Source organism: Oryza sativa, chromosome 10 (genome assembly GCF_034140825.1).
Source record: "Oryza sativa Japonica Group chromosome 10, ASM3414082v1".
Classification (NCBI taxonomy): Eukaryota; Viridiplantae; Streptophyta; class Magnoliopsida; order Poales; family Poaceae; genus Oryza; species Oryza sativa.
In genome coordinates, this window is record NC_089044.1 from 17044691 (window position 1) to 17066869 (window position 22179).

The 22179-nt window shown below is 41.6% G+C and overlaps 2 protein-coding genes across 3 annotated transcripts; one reads left to right on the forward strand and one right to left on the reverse strand.

Annotated features, from left to right (window-relative positions):
- Positions 1 to 396: 396 nt before the first annotated feature.
- Positions 397 to 7214, forward strand: LOC4348764 (UPF0481 protein At3g47200). 2 transcript variants are annotated; one of them, XM_015757850.3, is made up of 2 exons: positions 397 to 500; positions 5553 to 7214. In XM_015757850.3, exons 1-2 carry the CDS (start codon positions 419 to 421, stop codon positions 6947 to 6949), a joined length of 1479 nt encoding a protein of 492 aa, XP_015613336.2. In that variant the 5' UTR covers positions 397 to 418; the 3' UTR covers positions 6950 to 7214. The 2 variants fall into 2 exon arrangements, with proteins under 2 accessions (XP_015613336.2, XP_066160570.1); XM_066304473.1 differs by lacking the exon at positions 397 to 500 and adding an exon at positions 2614 to 2771.
- A 1664-nt stretch (positions 7215 to 8878) lies between these two features.
- On the reverse strand, positions 8879 to 13865 carry LOC107275676 (uncharacterized). Its single transcript, XM_015758205.3, has 2 exons — positions 12850 to 13865; positions 8879 to 10253 (listed from the first exon to the last, which is right to left on the reverse strand). Exons 1-2 carry the CDS (start codon positions 13863 to 13865, stop codon positions 8879 to 8881), a joined length of 2391 nt encoding a protein of 796 aa, XP_015613691.1.
- Positions 13866 to 22179: the final 8314 nt, after the last annotated feature.

The following is a 22179-nucleotide window of genomic DNA, read 5'->3' on the forward strand; positions in this document are numbered from 1 at the left end:
TATGAGGTACCAATTCAAATTTGAGGACAATTCTGCCATTTTCTCTCTACTAGAAAATTAATATTCTATCTTTGATACCTAAGTACCTACACTAATACTTAAATATTTTTTACATGATACCTGTTATTGAGAAGCGTTGAATTTTTACTCTTTTTGGAATGCAAACACTGTAAAAGCTCTCGTTCTCAAATAGACTCTTGTAATTTTTTCCACCAGTATATATTTTGCACCGTCTGGTGTGTGTCTTTTTTTCTAAAACTAAAATTGTTGGTTTGTCCAATGTTTCCTGTCAGTTGTGAGTTCTGACTGACAGTGAACTAAACAATGATAAGAGTGGACAAGGGTCACGGCCCGCGGGGCGATCGAGGCACCAACATGGTCCATCGATCTATAAAAACGTTCTGACGCTGGATCCTGCATGCGGCTGGCCTGGACCGGATTGGATCCAAGGATGGTCGAGGAAGAAGGAAAAGCCGAGCAGACGTTGGACTTGGCCGAAGGTACGACGACACTATACTCCACCACTGCATGTTCAGCTTTGCTCAGCTATATGGTCTCTGGTAATTCTTGTTTCTGCATGCGCTTCCTATTTGTGTTTTCCGATTCCTCCGCCTACGCCGACGTTGACACGTACGGTTAATCTTATTAGCACAAAGACCTATATATTGTTTTGAGTCTTAATTCGATCGATAGGTATACCTGGCAGCCATTAATTGCAGTCAGTGGATCGGAGAACATTGCAACATGCCACTACAGGAAGTCAATGGAGCATGTATGCATGGCATGCCTACTTGTGTTAATTCGCGTCGCCGGCGCCGGCGCCGGCGCCGGTGGCGGTGGCGGTGGCGGGGAGGGTTGACTAGACAGTAAGGTCTTCTTGTTCGTTTCAGTTTAGTTGCAAATTTGATCTGGCAAGGGGACTAGACTCCAAGGGAGACGTAAGCTAGGTCTTCTTTTGAAAAGAGTTTTTGGGATGAAGACCTTGAACTTGATTAACACTGTTTCGGTGAATAAATTTGTAATGAGCCCACGTTCTAAAGATCAGATTAAGACGGGTTAACTTAACTTGATGTAAGCTAAAAATTGGACTTTCAGACGATAAACTAGAATAAGACTCTCAGACTGCATTTGCTCTTAATTATTACTTTGTGTGTTGATTTACCAGTATGGTATATGATTTCTCTGTCTCATTTTAGTGATAGGTAGAGGAAGAGGGGAACGGTTTTGATCCTATGAGAAGATATAATCTCATTTATTTAAAAATTATATAAATGGTTATGAAAAATTCTCAAAAAAGTTTGAAAACTTTCATACAACATACAATTTTATGTACAACCTTAACTCACACATTAAAATATATAAACTCAGCATATGAAATGTAGTGGTACTATTAATACCTGAATTTGTCTTTTCCTTTTTTTTTTCTAACATGTAGGTTGGTGGAGTGATAGTTATCGGCTGTACTCTACATTGTGAATTGTTTAGTTTGTTTTATAACTATTTGTATTAAATTTGAAAGAAAAAGATAGACATTCACTCGAGAAATTAGAATCTATTTTGGTGACCTAGCTTTTTAGAGCGAAGGCAATTCAAAAGGTCTTCGGTGGTCGGTGGTAATAAAGTAAATTCATTCAAGCCTAATTTAGCCAAACCCAAGTCGCATGATCTAGCTCTTCGGAAACCGGAGGGAAGTCCAACATGACCGAGGCCTTATTTTATTGTAGATCGCGACCTGCTCTGTGCAGTGAACTTCTCTTTTTCTTTTTCGTTCCATGCATAGCGACAAGTGGTTGCTTGTAAGTTCTAAATTGCTAGGCCTTAATGATACGGCTATACGTACGCTTATGAATCCATCATCCATGTGATCAGCGTTTAACATATCACCAGTTAAATTGGTCGCTGCCAGTATATATAGTAGACCAGCCCGACTAGCTAGTGACTTGCGGCCATCCAGCCCAAATGGAAATGAACCACTGAGTTGCTTAGCCCATTCCAGAGGCCCAGCTGACTCATTAAACTCAACCATAATTTTCCCCAATCTCCTAAGTTCCAAACCCCTCCTCACCCTTTCACTCTCCAAGCCACGCTCCCCAGCCAGCGGCTGCTCTTCCCTGACTCACTGGACGTACGACACCCTATCGGATCGGAGCTCTCGCCTGCTTCCAGTCGCCTAGAGCCGTGCATCGTCGGCCCCAGCAGTCGAACGCCGCCTCAGCTCCAACAGTTGATGTTTCACCCAACCATATGGCTGAGCCATACTCCCTCCGTCCCAAAAAAAAGACAAACCCTGGTTTCCGTGTCTAACGTTTAACCGTCCGTCTTATTTGAATAAATTATAAAAAAAATTTAAAAAGATAAGTCACGCATAAAGTATTAATCATGTTTTATCATCTAACAACAATAAAAATACTAATTATAAAAAATTTTCATATAAGATGGACAGTCAAACGTTGGCACGGAAACCCACGGTTTGCCTTTTTTTTGGACGGAGGGAGTAGACCTATCGTCGCCGCCCCTGACTCGTCGCCTCATTGTCGTCTCGTTACGAATCGCCGCTCACCATCGGTAGCCAATGCAACATCCTCACTCATGAACATTGATGATGTAGGCACCAGCTCGCTCACCCACCGAGTCCCCTATAGAAGTATAGGGCAAGGGTGGGTAGCTGATGTTTTTCACCCGACTGATTTGTGAGGCTGGGCCGGGGGCAGCAAGAGGAGCGGGACGTTACCAAGGGTGTTCCTGTATAGCGTTCACCCGTCCTCCTACAGGTCAGACTAGTCGATGAACGTACGGTTCGCGTCTCATCATTATCTGTACACAATGACAGTTCTAGCCATGATTTACGCTCAACCAATTTTGTTGTTTCGGTTAAAAAAGTCCATACATGCTTTATCTTTATCTTTTTCCTTTTGTTTGCATTGTACTTTACCTTTTTTAAAAAAATATATATATCCGGTGATGGATCAGCTTTTTTATTTCTATGAAAAATTATACACCAAACTTTCTAATTGCATATATAATTTATATATATAATTTGTATATATAAAGTCTACACATATAAGGTTTATATATATATATATAAAGTCTATGTATATAAAAGTTTTATTAAAATAAATCTTTATGTAGAATGTTTCTCACTCAGTAGTTCATTAAAAAAAGTCCGTTAAAAGAAGACTATAACTAAAAAGCTGAAATCGGAAAAGAATGGGAGTGAAAACAGAAACACTACGTACCCTGCGGACATTCGCGTAAAAAGAGGAAACGAAGAAAATAAAAACGAAAGAAATAAAAGAGTAAGCATAAAAAAAAATGAAAACAGAAGAAGAAAGTATGTGTATCGGCTGTGGATGAACATTCGCCCACTTCCCCACTAACTTTCCGCACACCTACCTAAATGTAACAAATAGAAAGGAAGAAGTATACCAAAGTTCCCTTAACTTTTCATTCAGTTACAAATCATCCTTGAACCACAAAACCGGATACAAATGCATCACCCAACTTACAAAACCAGTGTAAACTAGATCCCTCGGCGGTTTTGACTCCTTATCAGACATGGCAGCTGACTCAATGTAGGACCTACATGGGTCCCAATGTCAGCCTCTTCTACCCCTCCCCTCCCCACCTCTCTTCCTCTCACCTCTTCTTTTCTCTCACTTCTTCTCAATTGGGCATGATAGCCGGCGGAAGGGGAGAAGGCTGATGGGGGAGGCGCTAGTGCACCAGGCGACGAGGCAGCGACGGCAACGACGTGGGAGCAGGAGGGCCTCCGCCTCCCCCCATGCTGCTGCCACCATCGCCGCCGCCAACGGCGTGGGCGCCAAATCTATGGCCATGGACCGCCGCCCACCGGTGCCGCACGGCCTCCCTCGCCCACGCGCCCTCCCACGCCGCCAGTGGCGGTAAGGGAGGAGCTGGGCAGCGGAGGAGGGGGAGGAGCTAGGCGCAAGCAAACATGGAGTTCGACGGCGACGACGAGGAAGCATCGAGCCGTTGCTGAGGCCGGCCAGCTCTGCGCCCTCCTCGCCACCATCGCCATGCTCCTCACCATGGCCATCATCGCCTTCTTCACCGACCTTAACATCCTCTCCAACCTCCCCCGCCGGCCACTGGCTACGCCCATCTCCTCCCCCGCCGCCGCCGCCGCCGCCCAGCTCCTCTCTCGGCAGCTGTTGCCCGCGCCTTGCTCTGCCCCCGCTATCTGCGCCCCGCACCTCCTCCGCTGGCCATCGGCCCCGCCCAATTGCTCCCCCACCGCCCGCGCCTGCTGCACCGTGCCCAGCTACTCTCCGTCACCGTCGCCCATGGAAAGAGGATGAGAGAGGAAGAGAGGTGGATAGGGGAGGGGAAGAAGAGGATGACATGTGGAATCTACGTGAGTCTCACGCTGAGAGCTGCCAAGTCAGATAAAACCGCCGAAGGACCTAATTTGCACTGGTTTTGTAAGTTGGGGGATACGTTGTATCTGGTTTTATGGTTCAAGGATGATTTTGTAACTCGATGACAAGTTGAGGGACCTGCGGTGTACTTTTTCCAAATAGAAAGGACAAAAGACATGCCTGTCTATCTTGTTTCTGGCCTTATGTGCGAAGCCCACAGCGACTACAGTCTACAGTAAGTCACTTCCGCTTCCTTTTAGGCCTTCGTCAAAATTGGGCCGTGCTTTCCGCCCGATCAATTTCAGGCGTGGGCCGTGTACTCTTCCTCGCGGCCCCGCCAACCTAGGGAGTACGTACGTATCTTTCGAAAGATTTTTATAATCGTATCGTACAGATTTTTAATCTTTAGATTAAAATTCGATAGACACAATAAAAGATAAAAAGCAACTAAGAGACACCATAATGAACACTAAATTACCATATCTTTAAGAAAAAGACCAAATCCAATACAAATTTTAAAACTTACATACGAAGATTAAAAAATTACACTGTAACTTACAAAAGTTACAATATAAGTTTCATAAATTACATTGTAACTTACAAGAAAATGCACTGTAAATTTAAGTGAGAAAATCGAGTAAGAGATAAGAAAAAAAATCTTTCGAGTGAGACATAGCAAACTCGCTAAAAGAGACCGTAATTAACCCTTGGTTAGCAATTATTCACTTGGAGTGTCATGTCTGGATATATACGTGTCCTAGCTAGATTTGCCCACCAAATGATACATGGTCAACCGTTGAGACATGCTTGCACGCACAACACCGGTATTTTGGCGCTGCCTCGTGCACAACCGACCAGCAACGCCACTCTCACCATTACCATATATACTCCCTCCATTTTAAAATGTTTGACACCGTTAACTTTTAAAATACGTGTGTGACCATTCGTCTTATTAAAAAAATTTTGAGTAATTATTTATTCTTTTCATATCATTTGATTCATTGTTAAATATATTTTCATGCATACATATAGTTTTATATATTTCACAGATTTTTTTTAATAATACGAACGGTCAAACATGTGTTAAAAAGTCAACGGTGTTAAACATTTTTGAAACGGAGGGTGTACTACTTACGCCTACGTACTGTGCTTTTTATTTTTCGATGTGTGCAGTGTTGAGGATGACTAGCGACCAGCAACGATGCCACATCTCCAAAGCTCCCGATCACATCCGAAGCAGCAACCCGGAGCATTACAAGCCACTGGCCTTCCCCGTCGGCCCTTACCATGCCCGCTCCGGCGTGCCGGCGCCGGAGAAGGCCCAGAGGCTGAAGGAGCAATGCGTCGACGAGGTCGTCCAGCTGAGCGGCAGGAGCCGCCACGACTTGCTCGAGCAGATGAGGAGCGTGCTGGATCGAGCAAAGGAGTACTACGCCGACGAGATCGGCATGGACGACGAGGCGCTGGCGCAGATGCTCCTCCTCGACGGCTGCTTCGTCCTCGTCTCGCTCCGCGGGACGGAGCGGCTCAAGCAGCTGACTCCAGGATGGAAGGCGGAGGAGAGTACGGAGAGCTTGTTGTCGGAGAACTCGGACGATCGTTGCTCCGATTGCTCGGATCAGCAGGGCGACGAGGAGAATCAGATCGCCGCGGCGAACAACGGCGGCGGTGGCGGCGACGATAGCTGGCACCATTTCAACGTCGCGCGTGATCTCTTCCTCGCGGAGAACCAGATCCCGTTCTTCGTGGTGCAGAAGATCTACGAGCTTCTCGTCAAGAACCGTCCATACGCGGAGCGCGGCGTCGTGGGCGCCGTGGAGGCGTACGTGCGGGAGGTGATGGCCGTGTACGCGGATGGAGCCGGCGCGCAGGCGCAGCCACCCGCCGCCGACCACGTCCACCATCTGCTTCACCTCAGCCACATGTACCTGAGACCAAGGACCCGGCGCCAGAGCTCGCGTTGGAGCGGCGGCGGCGGCGCGACCGTGGGCCGGCTGCGCCGCGCGACGCAGCTCCGCGAGCTCATGGTGCGGCTCAAGAAGCTGGAGATCGGAGGCAAGGCGGCTCCGGCGGGCAGCATCCTGGACGTGGCGTTCCACGGCGGCGTGCTGGAGATCCCGCGGCTGGAGATCGACGGCGGCACGTGGAGGCAGATGGCGAACCTCATCCTGCTGGAGCAAGGGAGCCCGCACGTGGGGCTCTACGTCACGGCGTACTGCGCCTTCATGTCGCAGCTCGCCGGCACCGCCGAGGACGTGGCGCTGCTCTGCGAGTCCGGGGTCATCGAGCACCAGCTCGGCGGCGACGGCGACGTCGCCGACGGGCTCAGGAGGCTCTGCGACGGCATCATCTTCGACGCCGACGACGACGCATACAACTACCTCAGGCCGGTGTACCGGGCGGTCGAGGAGCACTGCCGCAGCCGCACGCTGAGGCTGCTCTGCTGGGTGCGAGGACACGCCAACTGCCCCAACCCATGGCTGCTTCTCGGCATCGTTGCCATCATCACTCTGCTTTGCTTCATCGTGCAGCAGCTGCAGCACGCCACTCTGAGGAAGAACGCAACTTAGGATGAGAAATAATTAACGGATCCGCCACGTTTGTTCACCGCGCGCTAGCTACGAGCACGGTAAGCAGTTCGCTAATCTCCTACCATTCGTACTCCTAATCTCCTATCAGTGTTTATGGCATCCTCAAGATTCCTATCAAGATTCTTATCAAGAGCTTTCGGTGTTTTGTTAGTGTAACATGCAGTACGTGTGATATGTGCCATGTTATATTTGTGTTTATGTAAAACAGAATAATTGTCTCAGGTTTCATTTTTCTGGCCCCTAATTTTGGCAAACTTGTCCAAACATGCATTTTACATTTTCAGTTTCATTTTAGAAAAATGTGGCTTCGTATATATTTATTTATGTCATAATAGGCGGACGCGTCTAGGTAGCGCGTTAGTCTTAAACCGGCACCTCTCACTTTTCCAATTTCATCTGTTACTTTTGTCACAGACCCCATCTACTTTCTAACATCTAAAATTCAAAATAAAGTTTTTTCTTAAATTATTTATCCAAATTACAATCCGATTACATCATTGTGTTCATTGCAATTAAATCTTTTTAACAAAATCTTACATAATTATATTATGATGAAAAAAATTTTATGTTATAAATTACTTTTATTATATATATAAGTTACTTTTATCATATATATAAATTTACTTTTAGATTAAATTACTTTATAGACATCCAATGACCAACTTACTTTATCGGTTAGTTCTATAATATGCCAATTAAATTTAATTACTAAATAGACTTACGTTTTTACCGTAGGTTTCCTTTTAGTCGTGACAAGTTACTTTTCTTTTCTTTTTTTCTTTTTGTTATAAGTTACTTCTAAAATATATATGTATATGTCAGGGTTACGGATAAGGTATACCCTTTACCTTTGGATATACGTCATGCATCGATATGGTATATCTGCGCGTATACGGACGTTCTTTGTACACACTAAGGAAATTCATCATGGAGTCCACATATGGAAAGATTCCTACTCGGATAGAACTGGGTCGTTATTGTATCGTGCAGGGTCCGATGTCTCCGAGTCCTACTTGGAGGCCAACTGACCTGTGGTATAAAAAGGACCCCCAGGAGGACCTAAGGCATCGAATCTTACCGCCAACACATCTACCATAGCCTACGAAGCCGAAGCCTATAGGAGCCAAGTCGCCGGGTGATCTAGTCGAACCAACTCGACTACGATCTCGTCGGTATCATTGAGTTCCACTATTCCCTTTATAATCTGTGATTTCCATCTTATAATCCCATATCAATTGGATTAGGGCTATTACCTATTAAGGGGCCTGAACCAGTATAATCTATATCTGGTATCCCCCGTCGACAGTATATGTATACATATATACATATATGTATATGTATGTGTGTCTGTATGTATGTATAACCCTCTGCGCGCCACGTGGCTGCGTCGTGCGGGGGAGAGGCGTGCGCCTAGGCGACATTAATTCTAGGCTTCCTGCAAGCAACAATTGTACTTCAACAAATAGAGACATAGATTTTTTTTTAGAGAAGGGTATTTTTTTACCCGACCTCTACATCCAACCGGATATATACAGCCATTGAAATAGGGAACTTAGCCCTGCAAACAACCCAATCTGAATTTCGCTCCATAGGAGATTTGAACTCAAGACCTTGGGGTCTCTAGTGGTCACTGTAACCACTAGGCTACATGCCATTTCGTAAATAGAGACAGAGATGGATAACAAATAGTACAGTTTTATTTCAGATAGCTCTCCACGCAATTACATGGGGAATTCAACTAGTAGTACATTTCTCACAAACAAATTACACCGTATTATTTTGGACAAACACAATGCATCAAATCAAATCAAGTAGAAACAACCAAATACTAAGTATACATAATCATACCAATCTAAACACGAAAGCTTGACATCACAAACTAAAAAAAAAAGGCATTTTCCCTTTAACTTAAAGTTGCACATCCGGGTTGTAAGGTTGGAGTTGCTGGAGCACCGTATCAGACGTTTGGTCGCCGTGCGGCGTGGCCCCTAGGTAGCCGGCATGGGATAGCAGCGCCCAGAGATGCGTCGACAACTCCCCGCCGGCTGTCAGATACATCTTGTGCTGCGAAGCCTTGGTTGATTCAGCCAAGTGCACCACGAATCCTGCCCAGAAATCCGACAGGAACTTCCACAGAGCTTCGCTGTCAGCGCTCCTCGCCGCTGTAATTAGGCCCATGCCTAGTTCTGCTCCCTTCCTGAGAATGGTGGTATTAGCGTTTCCTGCTTCATCGGCAAATAACTGTATCTCCCCCGATCTATATGTTTCGAGCTTGTCAAGAACTTTGGTGGTTGAAGTACACCAGGAAAAGGGTAGATATACTCTTCTACCAAGAAGACGGTTTCTCTCCCTGTAAACTTGTGTGATCACCGCCTTCGCCATTAGGCTGTTCCCCGGCAAGAGAGGAGGAACCAGCCAGAGCAAATAAGCACAGTACTGCGACAATGTCCTAGACACCAAGTAGTGAGGCCTCCAAGGATTATCAGCATCTGACGGCCTCCTCCTGCAGCCGAAGCCTCTCCAGCTCAACCAAGTGTAATTCGCTCCAACATTTCTTGTTTCGGCGAGCTTAAGCTCGCAGTAGCATGTAGCTATGTGCCAAACTAGTAGCGTGTGCACATCGTCCTGTAGCTGCCACTCCACACTCTTCTTTTGCGAATCCTGTAGCCACTCCACACTCACACGGTGGCCGCCATCTGCCTGGGAGTTCTGGGGCGCCTGCTCCTGCTCCTGGTTGTCCGACGGCCTCACCAGCCTTATCCTAAGCGAGTTCTTGCTGATTGCCTGCTCCAGGTAATTGTTCAGCACCAGGTTTTGCCTAACCGAGTTCCTGAGGGAGTCAACCACAGCCTCCTTCACTTGTTGGGACAGATGGATCGAGGAATGTCTAGAGAAGAGAAGGTTGAATTGCCCGACCTTGCCATGCCATCTTCTGAACAAAGGGGGGCTACAGAGGAGCATCCTCATCAGAGCCCGTGCCAAGTTGCCCACCCAGCATCGCATCCACCATGGCTGCTCTACGAACTTGCACAGCAATAGTACCTTAGTCCAGTCCGAGAAAACATAGGTTGTCATCTCCCATATCTCTTTTGCTCCAAGCAGGGAGAGAATTACCCATGTAAAATATACTCCATGATGGATATGGACTCTGCCTAGCTCATCCTCTTTAGCAGACTTAGAAAATCTATAGACAGCAACCGCCACACTTGAGATGCCCCCAATCAGAAGGGTGGTTAGCACAAGTCGGATCCAGGGAAAACCTTGAGCGAATATGATAGCATACCTGCCGGTATTCAAGACGCAGAATTCTTAGCATAGGTATTCAAGACTTACACAACGATATTTAAAAAACACAAACGAAATAGCAAATTAGAGTATTTTTTTTTGTTTCCCACAATTAAAAACTTGCTTAATATATTTTTTAAAGATAATAGAAATCATTTTGCCATTTATTTATTTGAAAGAAGTTACAATTGCAAAGTCTGCAGTTAAAACAAATTGTCTAATTACTCAAGATGTTTTCGAATAGCGGATGTATATTTTTCAAGACAATATTAATAGTTTCTTTATCCTAACTAGAAGAAGAAGAAAAATACTCCAGTTAGTAAACTGGTGCAACTTCTCAGTCCTAACAAGTAAAGATGAATATAAATAATTGGACAATGCGGTGAGTAAAGTGAGGAAAAAGGAGATTGACAATAGATAACGAAAATAAGAGTAGCAACAAATGAATCAAATCCTGACCAGTTAAGTGAAACATGAACGGACTAACCAACAAAACATAAACTACTACTACCGCCGTCTCAAAACATAAGAATCTAGGACTGGATGAAACATCTATCTATCTATCTATTATATTATTAAAGGAATAGAAAAAGGAGCCTCTACGTTCGCTCTCATGGCCTAGAAATTCTCACATTAATCGAAGAAAAAGAAAAGGCAGAGTCCATATAGAAATACAATTTAAAATAGCTGAAATTCGGAATTAAAAAATAAGGAATATTAGAAGAGGAGACTAGAGTCTATATAGAAATACAATTTAGAAATAGTTGAAATTCGGAATTAAAAAATAAGGAATATTAGAAGAGGAGACTAGAGTCTATATAGAAATACGTTTAGAAAATAACTGAAATTCGGAATTAAAAATAAGGAATATTAAAAGTAGAGTACAGAGGCCATATAGAAATACAATTAGGAAATAACTGAAATTCGGAATTAAAAATAAGGAATATTAGAAATAGAGTATAGAGTCCATATAGAAATACAATTAGAAAATAACTGAAAATCGAAATTAAAAATAAGGAATATTAGAAGTAGAGTATAGAGTCCATATAGAAATACAATTAAGAAAAAAAAATTCGGAATTAAAAAACAAAGAATATTAGAAGTAGAGTATAGAGTTCATATAGAAATACAATTAAGAAAAAAAAATAGAAATTCGGAATTAAAAAATAAGGAATATTAGAAGTAGAGTATAGAGTCCATATAGGAATTTAAAACTAACTAAAATTTAGAATAAACATAATAAAATTAAAAGTAGAGTTTAGAGTCCGTATAAAAATACAATTTACAAATAACTAAAACTCGAAATTAAGAAAAACATGGGAATAAGAGTTTAAAGTCAATACAGAAATACAATTTAGAAGTAACTGAAATTCGAAATTAAAAATTAAAGAATATTGAAAGATAAGTTTAGTGTCCACTTAGAAATAAAATTAGAAATAATAAAAATTCAGAAATAAAAATAAATAGTATTGGAAGAAGAGCATAGAGTCTATATAGAAATACAATTTACAGAAAATTCGAAATTAAAAAAAAATATTAAAAGACGAGTCTAGAGTCCATATAGGAAATATATAATTTACAAATAACTAAAATTTGATATTAAAAATAATTAATAACTAACACGTATATAAAATACAATAGGAATATTACACATTAGTAGTTTTGTAAAGTTATTGCAAAATTTAAAATTATGTTGTCATTTTAATATATTTGAATAATATAATGAGAAAACATATATACTATTATATGAGAGAAAATATAATGCTGCCAGGCGCGCAATCTGCGCGGGCCACCATGCTAGTTTTTATATTACAACGTATTTAGACAGACTCCATGTCCAGATACATTGTAGCATTCAGTTCTAGGCTATTATATTATTTTGAGATGGAGGGAGTAACTACTATACTACTTTTGTCTAAAATATAATTAAGAATCTAATATTGAATGTGACAGAGAGCTATTTAGATTCATAGTAAGGATGTGTTCCATGTAATACTAAAATCTTATATTATTTTAGGATGGAGACAGTACATGGTGATGCATATCCAAATTGAATATATATATATATATATATATATATATATATATATATATATATATATATATATATATATATATATATATATATATATATATATATAGGACACTCATATGGGGCACCATGGTGCCCGGGCACCATGGTTTCAAATGCACAAAATCACTCAAATTTTTCAAAATTTTCAAATTGTGAGTATATACCTAGTTATAAGAATTCGATTCATACCTATACCTATCAACAAAACAACTCAAATTTAACTTTATTTCACAATCCATGATTACATACCTAACTAATTATATGTATGGATGCTATATACCTAGAATCAAAATCTAACAAAAACAAGTTCAAATTCAGTTCAAACTTGCTTTCAACTAGTTAGTAAAGTAGTTAATATTAATACCTAAATAATTGAAAAAGTTTCATGCTCATTTGAATTGGGTATATACTCAATTTCAACAATGGTGCCCGGGTACTATGGAGCACCAAACAAATTTAATATATATATATATATATATATATATATATATATATATATATATATATATATATATATTACCTGCTGTTGAAGAAATCATTGAGGAAAGCCACCTCGGCCTCGCTGACACGGAACGCCCTCTTGTAGTTGGCAGCATCGCCCTCGCCGAGGATCCCGTAAACAACCAGCCGCCTCGTCTTTTGCAGTCTCGCCTCATGGATAGGTAAATTGAAGAATCTCCTACGGAGGAGCTTGTAAAGGGCAAAGGAGAGGCAGAGGTCCTTGGTCTTCTGGTCAAGAATGTCGCAGCATCCGGGCGGCAGGTTGCATTGGCAGCCATCGTGGGAGCATCGCCCCTGGTGGCTCCAGATCCTCTCAAGCGTGACGAGCTCCTGGTCAATATTGTTCTCATCTGTCAGCAGCGCCAGCAATATCCTGTTGATCGCTTCTGTTGTCTCCACACCATCGACGCCTTGTTCGGCTAATTCCCTTTTCTTCAGCTTCTTACCTTCCCCCAAGACCAAGTATCTGTAGCCCTTCATCGAGCTAGGGTCAGGCCTCTGCACCTGCACGGTCGTTGTATGCTCATGGCGCATGTAGTCTGTCAGCAACCTCATATTCTCCCTGTGGACATTGCTCGCATCTGCCGAGGAGATGAATCCATGGATGATGCGCGCGGAGTTGATGGACCAGAGCAACCAACCGGGGACCTTGAGAAGCATGCTGACACTATGGGAGCGAAGGATGTGGGCGGTCCAGAAGGAGGACATGAGATCGAACAGCGGGGTCTGCTTCATGGCGATGCCGGCGGGGCGGCCGATCTTGACGCTGTAGCGGAGGGTGACCAGCAGCACCGCCCACAGCTGGTAGTAGCTGGTGGTCGCGGAGCGGTGCTGCATGATCCCGAGGCTGTAGGTGATCATCGTGTGTGTCACCGTGTCCAGGGTGGCGAGGACGATCTGCGTGACGTTGCCCCGTGACCGGTGCCGCAAGGCGTCCAGGCCGAAGCGGATCACCATGAGCAGGGTGGTGAGGGCGACGATGAATTGGATGAAACCCGGGGTGAGGGTACCATTCTCGACAAGGATGGACGCCATTGGAAAGGGAAAGAAGCTAGTAGTAGTAGTAGGGAAGCTATAGATCGATCAGAGAGTACTGGACCTCTTAATATATATAGATAGATGCACCGAGCCATAATCGAAGCCATCACTTGTTTGTGCCCGAGCCCTGCTGTCTGTGATCTGACGAAACAAATTAACCTCCTCCTTTTGTTTTACTAATACAAAACGACTTGAGAAGACGACTTAAAAGGTTCGGATTCGATCAAATCATGTGTCTGCCTGCTGCAATTGTGATGTGCGTATAGCTCAGACGAAGCAACCTGCTAGCTCCTGCATGCATGCTGGCTGACTTGCCAAGACGACTGAAAAAGGTTAAGGGTGCACACGCGGTCGCACGTATATAAATACTACCTCCGTTTTTTAATAAATGACGCCATTGACTTTTTCTCACATGTTTGACCATTTGTCTTATTCAAAAAATTTACATAATTATAATTTATTTTGTTATGAGTTGTTTTATCACTCATAGTACTTTAAGTGTGATTTATATCTTATACATTTGCATAAAATTCTTGAATAAGACGAATGATCAAACATGTGAAAAAAAGTCAACGGCGTCATCTATTAAAAGACGGAGGGAGTATAACAAAGGCGATGATTTCTCCTTTGGTCGTTGATTAATGAATTAATTAAAGTTCTCTTTCCCCGGAAAAACAGGGCGATGATCTTAAAAGATAGATTACATACTAGTACGGACCTAAAGTACATGATGTATATTCTCTCTAAGAAAAAAAGGTGCCTATATTCCTTTTTACTACTACTACTATACTATAGAAAGACTTAAATTAAATAGCACGATTTAAAAGATAGAGGAGATTCTAAAGCACTCATGCAGTGCTCGCTTTTCCAAAATTTCCTACCGGAGAATTTATCTTTCGTCGTGGTATCCAAAATCACAAATATCTCAGCTAGATTAAGAACCGGTATTAAATCAGTTTTAATACTGGTTCTAAAAGTCCAAATCCATAGAAACATTTTAGCACCAACCGTTACTAAAAATACATCTTTAGTAAATAGATAATGTTGCAGGATCTTTAGTCGAAACACCTAAAGGGATAATGTTGCAGGATCTTTAGTCGAAACTCCTAAAGGGCGATCGCTCGCTAGGGGTGATCGTGTCGCCCCCCCCCCTCCTGATCTCCTGCATCTGGTTTCCTTTTTTGGCATCGCATTACTTTCCTATTTTAGTGAATTTATGCATCTAAAGTTTGTACACCTGAAGTTTACACATCTAAAGTTTAGAGACCCAAAGTTTATAAATCAAAAGTTTATATATCCGATTCAAATATTTTTTATATATAGTATTTCAATACATCTAAAGTTTATGCACCTAAAGATTATAAGTCAAAAGTTTAGATACCCGATTCAAATTTGAATTTGAATTATATCCGATTAAAATTTGAATTTGAATTCAAATATTTTCTATATATAGTATTTCTATACATCTAAAGTTTATACACCTAAAGTTTATAGACCCAAAGTTTATAAGTCAAAAGTTTACATACCCGATTCAAATTTGAATTTGAATTCAAATATTAGTTTATAGACCCAAAGTTTATAAGTCAAAAGTTTACATAACCGTTTCAAATTTGAATTTGAATTCAAATATTTTTTATAGATAGTATTTCTATACATTAATTTTTTCAACTTTGTTTTTTTATTTTTTTTAAAATTTATGGTGTAGTAGGAAGAGAAGAAAGGGAGGAGGAAAGGGGGCGCCTAATGGACGGGTGACCGCTCCGGGCGGTCACCCCCCATCCCCCTATAATCTACTTTCTCCCTTCCTTCTCCCCTCTTCTCTTCCTACTACACCATACATTTTTAAAAAATAAAAAACATAAAGTTGGAAAAATTTATGTATAGAAATACTATATATAAAAAATATTTGAATTTAAATTCAAATTTGAAACGAGTATGTAAACTTTTGACTTATTAACTTTAGGTCTATAAACTAATATTTGAATTCAAATTCAAATTTGAATCGGGTATGTAAATTTTGACTTATAAACTTTGGGTCTATAAACTTTAGGTGTATAAACTTTAGATGCAAAGAAATACTATATATAAAAAATATTTGAATTCAAATTCAAATTTGAATCGGATATAATTCAAATTCAAATTTGAAATCGTTTATATAAACTTTTGACTTATAAACTTTTGGTCTATAAACTTTAGGTTATAAACTTTAGATGTATAGAAATACTATATATAAAAAGTATTTGAATTCAAATTCAAATTTGAATCGGATATATAAACTTTTGACTTATAAACTTTGAGTCTCTAAACTTTATATGTGTAAATTTGAGGTGTACAAACTTTAGGTCTATAAATTTACTTAAATAGAAAAGTAAGGCGGTGCCGAAAAAGGAAACTCATGGAGGGAGGGGGGACCGCGTTGGGGCAATCGATTGCCCCTTAGCCTTTCCGAGCAGGAAGGGGGGAGAGGAGTGTATAGGGGGCATGGGATTGATCGCGCGTAGCGATTGGGAGCAAGCGGAGTGATCGCGTGCGTGGGCTTTTTTCTATTTTACTGTTTCCTGATTGCTCATGCATCCGTCCCGTGATCACTCACGTATCAGGAGGACCCATCTTTAGTCCCGGTGTTAATTCAAAAAGAAAACATCTATATCCAAGTCAGATGTCAGATGTGTGTAGTAGGTGGGATTGTAACACGTGTGGGAGTTAAGGCGAGATATCTTGAGTTTGAAACTCACATTTTTTTTTGACTTGGTATGTGGTTATTCCAACCGGTACCAAAAAATCGAGATCTTTAGTCTTGATTTATTTTTTTTTTTGACTTGGTATGCATATTTAGTACAGGTTATTTCAACCGGTACTAATAACCAGTACTAAAGGGGTTTTCAACTGGTATTAAAGATCGTTTCTCCACTAGTTAATAGATAAATGATTAAAAGATTGATATACAAAGAAATCTACTCCCTCCATTTCATATTATAAATTGTTTGCCTTTTTTAAGCCAAACTTCTTTAAATTTAACTAAGTTTGTAGCAAAATACAATAACATTTTCAATACAAAACAAGTATTGTATCAAAATATATACAATGTTAAATTTAACGAAACTAATTTGATGTCGTAGATGTTGCTACTTTTTCTAGGTCAAAGCTTAAAAAACTTTGACTAAGAAAAATTCAAAGATTTATAATATAAAACGGAGGCTGTATACTAAATTAATGATACATATATCATTCCTATCTATATATATAGTTTTTCTAAAAAAATTTCAATGTACTTATGGTATAATTGTATAATTGTAGTGCACGTTATTACAATATTACTACATTATAAAACCTCCTGTATAACTTGTACACAAATATCTCTATATATTATATACTAAAAGTCCATTAAACTTCCTATACAAACGCTCCTAAGCCACCACACTACTAGAAAAAGCATTTTCGCCAATATTGGGTATTTTTTTCGCAGGCGGACATGACCCTCGAAGCCAAATAGCCGCCTACAAAATGCAAACTGGGTGAAGCTTGCTGTCCGTCTGCGAAAATCCATTTTTGTTGGCGGACCATTTAAGAGGTCCGCCTGCAAAAATACCCTTCATTTTTATAGGCGGACCTCCGCCTGCGAAAATAAACTTGGATATAAATAGAGCTGACCTAGGGCTGATCTTTTTCTAAGTCTTCATTCTCCCTCACTCCTCTCCCACGTCCCTCCACACCAGTGTCCTCTCCCCTCCCCTCTCCTCCTCTCCCCGGCCGCTGGCCGGAGGCGGCGGCGGGCGGTGGCTCCCGGCTTCTAGCGAGGCACTGAGCAAGCCACGACGCAGGGCGGCGGCGGCGGCTCCCAGTGTGGCTCCCCTCCCCTTCCCTCCCAGATCCAGCCATGGGGAGGCCGGGGGAGGGCGGCGGCGGCAAGGCGCGGGGCAGGCCACGGCGCGGGGTGGCAGCTTCGGCTCCCGGCGCGGCTCCCCTGCCCTCCCAGATCCGGCCGGAGGGAGGCCAGGGGAGGACGGCGGCGGCGAGTCGCGGGGCCGGCCACAGCGCGACGTGCGGGGCAACGACGTCGGCTCTCGGCGCAGCTCCACTCCCCTCCCCTCCTAGATCCGGCCGGAGGGAGGCCGGGGGAGGGTGGCGGCGGCGAGGCGCGCGGCCGGTGGGGCGCGATTTTTTTTTGTTCGTCCAGAGGATTTTCGCAGGCGGCCCAATGGCCTGCCTGCGAAAATTATCGATTTTCGCAGTCGTTGGTCTATAGGCGGTCCTTCCCTCCGCCTGGCAAAACTACTTTTGGCCGCCTACAAAAATGCTTTTTTAAGTAGTGACATAGCATTCCAAAAACACTCCTAGGTCACCACGTGGCGTTCTAATAAATTTTAGAATCCGGTGGACCCATTATTTCTATGCATTAGATCTATTATAACAATACAATTAAATTTATCTAAAAAAACTCACATTGTCTGTGCACGTAGCTAGGTATTCCAAAAAAAAAAAAAGTATGTCCATACTTTGATACGAACGTACGACGCTGGGCCCACATCATTCTTTTTTCTCTTTGTCACTTATTAGATGAAAATATGTTTTCTCTTTCTCACTTATAAGTAAACTGCCTATATTTACTATGCAAAATATACGTTATTTAGAGTTTCTAATTAGGCGCATGTCATCGAAACATCCATGAAAAATGTAAATAAAATAAAAAAATAGATTATATAATAGCTAAACTAGGCTGCATTTTTAAAATAAAAACAACTATAATTGTGACAAACAATTCTAAAAATTTTTCCACTCCCTAGGTAAAAAATAATAATATGTCAACATGATATTACTAAATTTATCATAAATATATTTTCAGGTATGTTTTCTCTATTCATATAATATTTTATACGATATTTGAAAATTAAATATCTGTTCCCACTAATTAAAAATGATATTACTAAATTTATCATGAACTTATTTTCAGGTATTATGTGTTTTCTCTATTCATATAATATTTGAAAATTAAAGATCTGTTTTCCCACTAATCATAAGTATATAATTAAGTTTTGTATAATATTATAATTTTAGAATATTCTTTTGACACCGTGTCGATGTCCTTTATCTCCATCTTAGACTTTGATCTAGCTCAATGGCTGAGCTTATCTTTGACACACGAAACGACACACGTCATTAGTGCAAGATTAATTAAATATTAAATATTTTAAAGCCAATAATATATTTATTTGATTTTTTTAAAAACTTTTATATAGAATATATTTCTAATAATACGTACGATGCACTTAAATATATACAATGTAGGTCATGATTATAAATTTAACTATAAGGAATATAATGGTTTAGATGAATTTAGATATTATTATTAAAAGATATTAATTTCTTCTATAAAAATTTCTAGATCAATCGTGGGAACGTGCTCACAATAAATAAAATAAATAAGAGAGTAGCCAATCCAATAAATACTTTACAACTTATTGCTTACATACTAAAACCCTTAATATGTAGTATAAAAATAGTCTAATATATCAATCGTATATTCACACTAATCATAAGTATATAAGTTTTGTATATAAACCACTATCCACCAATCACCAAGTCATATTGATTACGAGGCATTAATATAAAAAAGAATAAAAAAGAAGAGTTCATATACGATCTGCTCCGTCCGATAGTTTTTTGTTTCTTTCTTTGAGGCACTAAAGTTCTTCTCAAATTGTGCATATATATAATGACACTCATGGCGATCTTCTCGAAGAAGTCGTGTCGCTGTCGCGCCGATTCATGCCTTCCCAACAAACTTTTTGAAAGTATTTTTTTTTGCTAACGATATAAAAGGCAATCATGCGCTCGTATAAACATCTGCACACCATACTATTCAAAAAACGAAAATATACATAATTAAATAAAAAATGTCACATGGAAACATATTATATCCTTATGTAATTATGCCATTCTCATATAAAAATATTAACAAAATTAGCACAAATAATTTTGACAATATGGATTATTCCTTCGTATATTACCCATGAACATGCGTAGGTGACTTAGATGCATAGTAAAAGAAAAAAAAAACAAAACCCATATTAACTAGTATGTTTGCGAAAGATGGTGATAGGCGAGTTTAAGTAAAACCAGGATAAAGTGAAGTTGTTTGAATATAATAGACACTATCATTTAGTATATCAAAAGTTTATGGTTTATTTCATGGTATAAATATTTCTTTCTTTTACGATTATAATGTAATCTATGTTCTTACAGTGAATATGGTGAGATACGATTTTTTAGTATTCTTTTTTTAAAACAAAAAATAAATTACCCGCGAATCTGCGTGGGCTTCCTTCCTAGTTTTGTGAAAAAAGTTAAATGAACTTTTATTTGTTTTTACATCAAGAAGATACAATTGCTCTGAAATCACTCTCAACCTCTGCATAGCTAGGATAAACACAACCTATGAATATTAAAAGAATGAAAAAAAATATGACATGACAGAAAATATCATGCCACAACGAATTACAACAACATGATACTCTACTGAAGCAACACTTGGATTGCAAAAAATGCTCTCCTAAAACAACACCTCAAAAAGGGGAATAACACACGGACGCACCACCGTTGGCTCGTTGCCATTATCCAATCAGTAAGGACCAAACTATAGGTCCCTAGTAATTGACAAGTACAACCATGATCAACCCTAGTGATTTAGTAAATCATAAGAAATCAGTACTGCAAGGAGCATTACCTAATCGAAGTCCCTAGTATTAATGTTGCCCCCCTTATTTCTGAGACGGTGCCATCATACCATCCAATCTTAGACTGTCGTGGACGTTCCCAATGCAAGGATGTCATTAACGATTTGCCGTAGCCCACCTCTGCTTGGGGAAATTTAACTATTTGCCACTCTTGTGACATGGCAATTAACGATTTGCCACACCCTGTCAATGACATGTGGGCCCTCATGTGTCTATGACATGTGGGCCTAGTGGCAAATCGTTAAGCAACATCCGTAAGAGTGGCAAATAGTTAAAAGCCCCCCTCTGCTTGACATGAAAAATGCCATCCCCGCCCGCACCCCCACCACCCCCCCGCCCCCCGCCGCTGCACCGCCAACGCGGTCACACACAACCACGCCAGACATCATGCCACTGCCTTCCTCGTGCGCTCCTGCAGTGGCCTCACCAGTAAAAAATTCTCATATGGACCGGTTATATAGGTGTTGTTTTATTTAAAACCGTTACCTATAGGCTTTTTCCGACCTCTGCACGGTAAAAAAAAAAAAAGAACCGGCACCTTTAAAAACTATAGGTGTCGGTTCATTAGTTAAAATCGGTACCAATAATACACCTATACCCAACCGAGCCGACACGGGCGAGCCGAGCCGGCCGCCTATATCCACTCGCACGTGTCTCATCCTTATCCACAATAGCGCACCTCTCTCCTCTTCTCCGCCGCGTCCCCTCCCCCTCCCCTCCTCCTCCGCCACGCCCTCCCCTCCCTCCCCTCCGGTCCCCTCTCTCCTCGCCTCCTCCATCGCCTCCCTCCCCTCACACGCCCTCTCTGCCCCCTCCCTCTCCCAGCCGGCGAACTTATCCTCTCCTTTCATCCTCCTCCTCCTCCCTCCATCCTCCTCCTCTCTGATCCGTATGCAAAGCACTAGCCAGGAGCGGCGAGCAGCGGCGGCGCCCTCCCCTCTGCCGGATCCAGTGTCCCCTCCATTGGATCCGGCAGGAAGAGAGGTGGTAGGCGGCGGCAGGCAGCAGCGGCACCCTCCCCTCTGCCGGATCCGGCAGGAGGGGAGGCGGCAGGCGGCGGCGGCCTCCCCTCCCCTCCAACGAGTAAGAAGGTGGAGCAGAGAAGCCCGTTGGCCAGCCCCTCCCCTCATCTCCCCAGTCTCTATTGTAGATTTTTTTATAGATGTTTTTGTGAATTTGTAGATGATTTTGTTGTTGAGTATGTTCATTCAATCTATGGTGTCAATTTGATGTGGTGATTTGGGGATGTCGGGAGCAACACGATGTGGGGCATGGCATGGTGACAGCGTTGGTGAGGCCAGCTCGATTCGAGCCGGCTCTTTTTTTTTTTTGGCTCGTGCGAATCTACAGGTGCTGGTTCTATTTTTCGCATAGGTGCTGGTTTTTCTATTGGTGCCGATTAATTGGTGCCGGATGAAATTCCTATACTTCTGAACCCTTGCAAACCGGCACCTATGCCATATTTGTAGCAGTGCCAAGTTGGTTAAGGGAGGAGGAGGAGCACCTTGGTGGCACCGGGGTCAGGGTTAGGATAGTCCTTGTAGATAAATGTTCAAACATGGTTCCGATTTTTGGTT